General features: G+C 37.7%; 1 protein-coding gene across 8 annotated transcripts in view; it reads right to left on the minus strand.

The window, feature by feature from the left end:
* The window catches only part of Tmc1 (transmembrane channel like 1), a 184533-nt gene that overhangs the window by 33654 nt on the left and 141019 nt on the right, over nt 1-9860 (minus strand). For 6 of the 8 annotated variants that reach the window (XM_031389906.1, XM_031389908.1, XM_031389902.1 and 3 more), the window contains 2 exons: nt 6959-7138; nt 6670-6831 (listed from right to left, as the gene is read on the minus strand). In XM_031389906.1, coding sequence (XP_031245766.1) covers nt 6670-6831; nt 6959-7138 — 342 coding nt within the window. Of the gene's footprint in view, nt 1-6669; nt 6832-6958; nt 7139-9251; nt 9447-9860 lie in introns of all 8 variants that reach the window. The other 2 variants (XM_031389910.1, XM_031389909.1) reach the window with 2 other exon arrangements.

Here is a 9860-nt window from a genome sequence, read left to right on the forward strand (position 1 = left end):
GAGCATCTACATAAGACTGTTAAATCGGTTGTTGTTTTATATCAAACAACTTTTATAATACTTAGTTTCATTTTTATAATATTTTATAAATTTTAAGGAATACGACAAAAATATATTATAGGTCTTGAAGGGGGGTCTATGGGAGGAGAGGTGTTACAAAAGGGGAACAAGAATGTGATTCAATTCTATTTAATTAAAATATGTTTTTAAATGTTAAAAAAAAAACACTTGTATTTGTTACCCTCCTTGTTGTTAGCCAAACTGATGACAAGAAGCTGTGGAAGAGAGTAGGGTTTCCCTTTGGCTTACAGTTGAAGGGGATATGGTCCTCATGGACCAGGAAAGCATCATAGCATAAACGTGAGGTAGCTGATCACATTACCAACACAGTGAAGTGAAGATTGAACAGCAGTGGGGTTCAGGTGAATGCCTCCCCAGAACTGTCCACAATTAACCATTTTCTCCAGCATGGTTCTAATTCCTAAATATTCTACCATCTTTCAAAACAGCACCACCAGCTTACAATCAAGTTTTCAAACCCATGAGCCTATAGTGGGTACTTCACATTCAAACCACAAATCTACAGAACAAGATATGTAGGATGAATGTATTGTTCACAAATTACCTCATGTATATATGCATATATGTGTATGTGAGTGTATATAATGTGTACACTTGTATAAAGATAAACATTCTAGAAAAATCAAGTCCCTTCTGTGGTATGGGTTTGAATTTAAGTACAAAGTATATGCATTGTGAGATGGAGAGAAGGGACATTATTACCTCATAGGGACATGTGACACTAAATATTAAAAAAAAAAAAAGACAATTACAAATTTTCCCCACCATAGTTCATTCCTGCTGTATCTTTTCTGTTTCCAATAATTTGTGCCTTGAAGACAGAAAACACTGAATATGTAAAGTTATAGTTTTGCAGGAGTATGACTGCTCAAGAATTCAGTTCGCTTGACAGAGTGATTGGCTAGCATGTACAAAACACTGGGCTTAACCCCCAGCACTATGGAAACCAGCTGGGGTGGAACAAGTGAGCCTAGTACTCAGGAGATAGACTCAGGAAGATCTGAAGTTCAAGGTCATCCTCAGCTACACAGTAAATTCAAATCTATCCTGAGGTCTGTGAGACCCTGTCTCAAGAAAAAATAAGAAAAAGAAGTAGTATTCGTCCATATGAAGTCTTTGATTTGACTTTCATCCATCTAGATGGTTTCCTCTCTAAAATAATAAGTGTATTGTCCCATAGGGCAAATAAATATTTGACAAACAGTCATCAGTGAATTTCCAGCCACATGCTTCAGATCTGGGTGTCCCAAACTCCCAGCCTCATGAGCCACCATTACCTTCCTTGCCATGTCAGAGTACTATGTGAAATCTTAATAACTCACATTTGTTTTATAATAAAAATGAAATGTATACATCAACTCCCTTAGGTACAGGTTAACTATAAAGTCAATAAAATAAAGGCAAAAGATTATTGGAAAACTTAATAAGTATTTTTAAATTAGTTTAGCATTAATGCCCATGCAAAGCAACACCCATGACAAATGACTGTAAGCAGAAGGACATTTTGACCTCAAAGCAGAGGAATAAACAGAAAAAAATGATAGAAAAGAAAGAGAGCCTTTGCCCATAGGTGTTTTCAAACTGGAACAAGTGGTTCCTCATCCTTGCAGGAGGTGGAGGATGGGGTAAGGAGTATTCAGCTCTCTGTATTGTTCTTGCATTACTCTTCTTTGTATTTTTTTCCAGTCCCAATGGCTTTCTTTCAGACCATCAAACTCCTTCCTCTTTCAGGGTACTTGACCCTGCATACAGTCTTCATCTACTAACTTCATCTAATTCACTTCCTGTCTTAGTTTGTACCAACAGATAGCCATTATTAGAGTGCGACTGGGGCAAGTCTCCTTTGCTTGACTTATACAGGGACGTGCTATAAAAAGCACTCAGTTCCATGCATTTTGTCTTTGTTTCATGGCCAATGTACATTTGAAATATTTTTGTAATTATATTATCAATGGCCTTGCCTTTTTCTATAAAACATAGGTCATAATTTTCACAAAACTGTGGTCCATATTTTAACCCATTTATACCTCCAGTATCCAACAGTGATGGGTACATATTATCCATTAAGTAAATATGGAGTGAATGAATGAGTACTAGTAACTCCTAGCTGTTCTGGAATGATACCTTTTTTCTTCTGTGTTCTCATTTCCCCTTTTCCTCCCTAGTCAATGTTCAAACCAGATACTGACAACTACTGTGAACTAGAGGTAGGTTGGGAGCATTTGGTTTTCCTATGTCCAATCTGAATTTTACTCTTTATCCTTTCTCAAGGTGTAACATTTACATAGAATCCCTAGGGAGGATCTGAATATAGTATTGAAAACTCTAAGTATCTATTCCCAGATTGGGGAAGAAATGCAAGGCTATCAAGAAAGAGAACCCTAAAATAGTGGCTCAGCCACCTCAGGAACATCATCCAAACTCAATTCCTATCAACACTGGACAAAGCCCCCAAAGAGCATCTCACACTTCACAGCTTTACTCCTGGGCACTTACCTGAGATTTCTGGATAGCTTAGGTCTGTAAACCCAAAAAAATCTCCAACAGGTCAAGGCAGAACAATGCATAATGATAGTATAGAGGGATACATATATGGGAGTTCCAAGGAAGAAGCCCACAGGTTGTGCCTGGTGATAATTGAATTTCATGGGGACAATTCAGCACTGAACAAAAATGAAAACTCTACATCCCTGTTACGTAGGTTAGATTTGGCTCCTGCCATTCACTTCCTGCAAGGTCTTGAGCAAATCCCTCTCTCTGTATTCTCATCCATACAAAGATATTTAGGTGGCTTAAAATTTCAAGGATTTAATGCTTGGCACACAAGAGGGCTATCAAGGTTAGCTACTCTCACTAAGGTCACTGACCCTTAGCTTTTTATTTTTCTTTAAAACACAATGTCAGCAATAGCTTTGCATGCCTACTTGGCCCACAGTTAAGGTTCTGTTGTCTGTCTTTCAAATACAGTGGAGGTAATAATTACTATTTGAAAAACAGTACACAGCTGAAAGGAAACTTAATTTGTTGTAAAGTTTTATTGTTTGTTTGTTGTTTATTTGGTTTGGGTTGGTTTGGTTGTTGTTGTTTGTAGAACAAAGAGAGCTTTGAGTGCCACAGTATCACCAAAGATGACAAAGTAGCTAGTATTCATGGAAAGGAGGAGCAAACATCTGGAATAATCCCATGGAACTATGAGCTTTCAGAGTACATCTTCATAATTATGTAAATTCGGCTACCTTTACTGCTTCTTCATTTAAGTAAAATGACTAAAGAGTTGAAATGTTTCCAGATACAATGATGGAGATATGAATACCATGAGGGCCAGTGCTCACCAGCACTGAAAGCTGTTGTATCCATGTTGCCTTCACTCTCCCAGATTCCATCCACCTAGTCAACAGCCTATAGCTTCCCTTCCTTCTACCTTTTTTTTCTTCAGAGGAGTATCAAGGACTTATGGGAGACACAGAACAGCTAGCAAGGGAAACTGTATGTCTCTTAACAGAATAATGAAGGAAAGAAGAGAATGGCAGTAAGGAACAATGATGAAATGAGAAAGTCACTATAAGTGTGACCCATTGACCCTTAGCTTCTAAAACAGCACACAGCATGTTTTGAGATATACACACTATGTTCTGAGATATACACACTATGTTCTGAGATATATAGCATGTTCTTAGACATACATCATATTCTGAGACATGCAGCATGTTCTGGGGCCTTAAAGAGGGAGAATTTGTTAAGGCCTAGGTAAAGTATTAAGGCCTAGATGGAATGCTAAGACCTAGGTAAAGTATTAAGACCTTGGTAACAATTACCTGGGTAGCCTGGCATTATGATGAAACTTTCTCATATGTTTTTGCTGTTACTAGGAAACTTTATAATGCCAAGATTGATTATATATTCTGTTAAGTTTTGTGCCCTTGGAAACCAGTCAAGATAAAAATTAGTAGAACTGTTTTTTATAGTTACCCACAATAAGCCTGGACCCAAACCAACAATCCAGCAGCGCTTCCTAAACCTTCTTAAAAGCATAAGCTTTTATAGTATAAGCTGACCCGGGGATGGACCCCAACATAAGAGAGACATCTGCACCAATATAAGAAACTATTTAAAATGAGACTTCAATTTTGAGGAGTAGTCAGTAAAGTTTTAAGTTCCCAAGACCTCCTAGGGAACTGACATCCTACTTGGCAGAAAGAAATTAACATCTTGCTTGGCAAGCTAAGACATGAATTTTAGACAAGTCACATCCTGGTAGACAAGTTAAGATATGGATATTAGATAAGGCAACATAGATAAAGAATATTCCTGTCATAGTTGAATACCCCAACAATGGAACAAGATAAATGTACAACAAAGACATGTTCCTAAGGAAATCCTCATACATAAATCCTGATCGGTGGAATAACTTGGGACAGATGTTTGTGTATTGGGGGATTAAAAACCCTGTAGAATCTTAACTTGGAGTCATGGTTCAGTTTCTAAGTCTGGACCGTGGCCCTGGTTGATCAATCCTAGGATGTATGTTCAATAAACTATCCCTGTCTTACTGAGATTGCTGTTCATGTGGTTTTTGAGGTGATTCCTGGACCCCCAACAAACTAAATACATAGTTCTTGTTTTATTATGAGTTTACACAATGGGGAAATATCATAGAAGCTTCCATATCAGAAATATAAATTTGTCTTAGAATGATATGTTATATCTAATTAATCTGTCTCCTTGCCTCAGAAATAGCCAGCCTATATCTTAATTCTTCACAGTTAATTCTATGGATTCTGTTTAGTGGGTGTTTGTCTGTCAAAGGGCAGGTTTCCTAGCATACTCCCACTAAAAGCATCTTAAACAGTAAGTTTGCAAAGTGTGGATTCTAAGTGTTTTAGTACTAAACACTGGGTTGCAGATCGAGGGGTAGATTAGGTGACTAAACAACTCCTCAGAACCTACTTCACAAGGAGCAACATGTACCCACAAGTGTCTGGTTGTTTCTGATAGAACAAGTCACCACAAACCTTGTCCATTGATAATACAACTACTTTCTCACAGTTCTAGAAGTCAGAAGTCTAAAAGTCAAAGCCCAGACATGGGGAGAATCCATTTCTCTAACTTTTCTAACACCTAGAAGTTGTCCACACTCCTTTGGCCATTGTTCCTTTCTCCATCTCTAAAGTACATCATTCCAACTTCTGCTTCCATTGTCAGATCTCGACTCTCCACCTTTGACTCTCCGTCCCTCTTTACAAGAGAGCCTTTGTGATTTTTTACTAACCTCACTCAACACAGTTCAATCTCATAAGCTCCTAAATCTGTAAAGTCTATTTTGCCAAGTAAGGTAACAGTCTCACAGTTTCCAAGAATTAGCAGCATGTGAACAACTTAGAACGCCCCTGTTCTACCCACTACACTGTAACCCACAAGTATCTCTCTTTTAAATGCAGACAACTTTTAGATTTTTCTTTATGTATGTTTCTAGAAACATGTATGACGTGCAAAAATCCTAAATATCTAGCAGCCAGCACTAAGGAGCTTATCTGATCCTTAAATGCTTAGAACGTAAAATAAAACACAGCATTTTTTTAGTCTATATGTTCTCTATTCCATCTTCAATCACATAATTCTAGTGTTGTATATATGTTACTTAAACTTTCCCTCCTGCAACTGAAATCACAATTGGCTTAATTGTAGCCTCATGAACATCAGACCAAAAGTGCTGATGTCTTTTGAGTTCAAATTGGCTTACATTGCATTACTTCAGTAAGACTTGAGCTAATATATTGATTTTCTTATCCTACAGAAAATATTGCTTAAAAATCTGTTCAAATAACTCACAAACACTGCATGACTGATACAGCTGAACCGCTTGTCTTCTAGGAACACTAAAATATACTTAAACTTTACTGTATTTGATGAACTAAGGTTCAATGCACATTAAGCATGTTTTCTCCAATGAGATAAAATTACAAGATTCACAAGGCATAAAGAGAATCTGTACAGAATGGGAGAGCTGAAACAGCATCTCTGGTTGCTTTTGTTCAGTTTTTAATTTCCTTTATTGGACAGTAAGCTATGAGATCTTATTTCTTTTATCTGGTAAGATATCACTAGTCTTAGACTAGGGTCACTTACATAACCATTATAAAAACAAATAACTTAAAATAGCATTTCCTTTAAGGCTTAAGGGCAAATTATTAGGTAAAAATTGATATCATGAAACCACTAGAGTATTACACTCAAAGAGCACTTTTTTTTTATAAAAACAAGTAACACTAAATAGAGCTTCATATGAATGCCATTTGAGTCTGTATCTAAATTTGGGTGCTTTGTTAGAATACAATAGAAGGCATGGTTCTCCTCACACGATTTTAAGCTATCTTTTTATACAGAGCTATAAAAGGCTGTAAAAGAGAAAGTGTTTATATCAGTCTCCCTGAGATAATACATTTGAAATTCAGAGCCAGCAAATGCTAAATATTCAATAAACAGCCCTCGTTTTATTAATAAATAAGAAACTAAAGGCTCTTAGAGTTTGGGAAGAAATATTCAGCCCATTGGTCCACTGAGGACACATGCTTCCCATTATAATGTTACCTGCCCCACCATTGTTTCCCAGCAGGGACCTCGAGGTACATCTGCAGGATGAACGAAAAAGGGTGGTCCTGTGGTGTTCCCAGAGAGAGATTCATTGTAAGCTTTAATCATGTTGGCTTCCCACAGGGTAATATTGGCCTTCACGAGCTTCTCCTCTTCAATCTAGAAATCAAAAAAAAAAGAAGTGGAGAGGAAAATAACACAGCACTGTTTCAGAGGCAGTTCTGGTAATCTGCAGATTGGGAAATTGGCATGCTGATGGCAAGGATAATCAAGACCCTAGACTCACCTTATTGTTTATCTCATCCATCAAGGCAAGAATGAATACGTACAAGTTGCCTAGAAGAAGAGCAAAAATGCGCCCCAGGAGCCACTTCAGAGCAATGAGAGGGTGGTAATCTTCCAGTTCAGCAAATAAGTCAAACAGTGTGGGACAGAACATCCCCAGGAGGGACATAACCATGTTCATCTACAAGGACACATGGTTGGAAAGATTTTCAGAGAGGTCCCTTTAATATTTTATAACACTAAACATTATACCATGCATTCTTAATATTTGATCTCAATGAACAAAGGCAATATCCAACTCATATTTACAGGCTATGTATATGAGTTTGTGTGTGTGGTCATAATAATGTTTCCTTAGTGTAGTTAGTGTGGAAATTTTATCACTCTGCCCAGAGAACACTGTCCTACATGGCTACTGATTCTGATGTGCTGATGCATGGCACTTTGGACATGATCTGTTTGACAATGAGGTAAAGAGAAAGAAAAGACTGAAAGTAACTCTTGCAACCTGTTCTCTACATACCTGGCTCAAACTGTCAGCATTAAACAGTCCCTTATTTCTCCCTGTACACTCCTTATTTTGAGTGATTAAAACTACCAGAATATATTTAGAATAAAGTTGCTATTTTTTCCAAGTTTTTACTAAGAATACCTTATTAGGATGATCAAGAGGATACACAACTCAGCATGATATAATGTAAAATCATCATGGAATATTTCCAACTGAATCTAAAAATTGAGCATATTCTCTGCAACTATACACAAAGGCAGTTTAACATTTTTGGGGGTTCTATTTGAGTCCCCATTATTATCTTCATTTGTATCTAGATATCAGAGTTCCTCTAAAACAGATATTAAACCAGTTCTTACAAAGACTAATTCTTTTCTGTATATTGAAATAGGCTGGCCTAGAATTCTCCATGCCCAGATGGCTTCAAACTCACTAAACCTCTAGCATAGCCTCCTGAGTGATGAGAAGAAAGTGAATGACAAGAATCAAGGCTATATGAAATTGTTTCATAAAAGTCAAACCTTACATTACCCCCACTCCCTCCAACAGAGGACCAGGATAGTGTCATTTAGAATGAAGATTCTCCTACTGTTATGATGTAAGAGTATGCTCTCTTTTTCTCATTTCATCATTTACCTTGGTTCATTTACACTGAAATATGATCATTATGCCATGGGCCAAAGCAGACAAAACATTTAACTTATAATCACTATTAACATTGTGAGAGTATTTTCAAAACAAACTTAGTAAATGCTTTATGCTAGTTTTTTTTTCATTTTTCAGGAAAAATCCCTCTACTTAATAACTTAATAAACCACTTTACAGGTTTCCAGAGAACAACTGTGATACTGTTATCTCTAAATGTGTGGTTTGTTTCTGCTGTTGCCACTTCTTAAGTTTCCATATTGTTTTGATGTAGAGGCTTTTTAATATTTCAACTATCACTTGCCAGCCAGGATGTTTCTAAGAAACTGTACATTTATGAAGAGTCAACTCAAAATTCTTCCATCTACAGAGCTTTGCAAAATATCCATCTGGAAAACCTAACTATCTCATGGCATAAATCTGCACATGCTTTAAAAACGCCCAAATTCAAATTAATGTCATGTGGTACACAGAAACATTTTATGAAAGTGACTGGGCTCTAGCAACAACCCAGAATGATTGAATCTCTAATTCTAACTGTGTACCTTAATCAACTCTCTCCTACACAGTAATTGAAAAGATTCTCTGTGGGCAAAACTGGCCAAGAGCTAGCCTTTCTCATTTGAATTGCTGAGGATCAAAGGCATTGGTAAAGAAGAGACTAAGATATGTCACTAGAATTCATGTGAAAAGCCTGGAAACACAAAATTAGGCAAGAAGTATGATGCTTCTTATGAGAGAAGTATAGGAGCGGTGGACAAAGGAATCAGGAGCTGGCATTTCAATTATAGAAGTGACATCTTTAGAGGGATCAATGTTGGGTTATAGGAAGAACCTTTGATTTGAAATCAAACTTCCAGGCTGTCACTCTGGTTTTTCTAACTTTGCCTGCCACACAGTCTACTATGATGTATCCTTCTTGCTGTAAAATATTCTCTTCTCTCTTACCATTCTAACTTCCCATCTTCACTGACATCGCAAGCCCAACGACACAACAGAAATGGCTGCACTACGGTAGAAAAGGTTCGAGGAGCAGTAGGCGGAGAGCATCCTTGTCTTACACTCGGCTCTAAAAGCACAACCCACAACACAGCAAGTCTCAAGTTTCTAAGCACATCAAACGCATGCAGAGACGAACTTCATTTTTTTCCCACCACCCAAGGGTGTCAGGATCTTGCTGGGCAAACTCCTGGGATCGCTTCACAGCCCAGAAGATGAGGTATCCGCTTGCACCGAGTGTTAGGAACACGAAGAAGTTAGCAAGGAACCTCAGGAATCTGATGAGGTGGATATTCTCCTCCACCTGGGCTGCTCTCTCTTCTATGATGGCTTCCTGCAGCCAGGCAAAGCAGAATGGGAGGGAAACACAGCTGTGAGGAGGAGCGTTCGTTGAGGGGAAAAAAAAGACACAAAAATGTAAACTAAAATCTGAACTTCTGTAAAGTGGGTGAATATAGACAGAACAAAGGCACTTAGTGAACTGGTAGGGCAGGAGAGTCATAAGTTTGAGGACAGTATCTGCTAAATAGCAAGCTTGAGGCTAGCCTGGGCTACGCAAGACCCTTCTCAAACATCCCAGCATAAAAATAATAACAGAAAGCCAATGAGGAAAAAAGAGAGCCCACTCTTACGTCACACTAGGAGAATCTTCATTCTAAATGGTACTCTCCTGATCCTCTGTTGTGGAGAGTGAGGGGGGAGGGTGGTAATGTAAGGCTCGATTTTTTTTTTTTTTTTTTTTTTTTTT

This window comes from Mastomys coucha, unplaced genomic scaffold, assembly GCF_008632895.1.
Source record: "Mastomys coucha isolate ucsf_1 unplaced genomic scaffold, UCSF_Mcou_1 pScaffold21, whole genome shotgun sequence".
Lineage (NCBI taxonomy): Eukaryota > Metazoa > Chordata > Mammalia > Rodentia > Muridae > Mastomys > Mastomys coucha.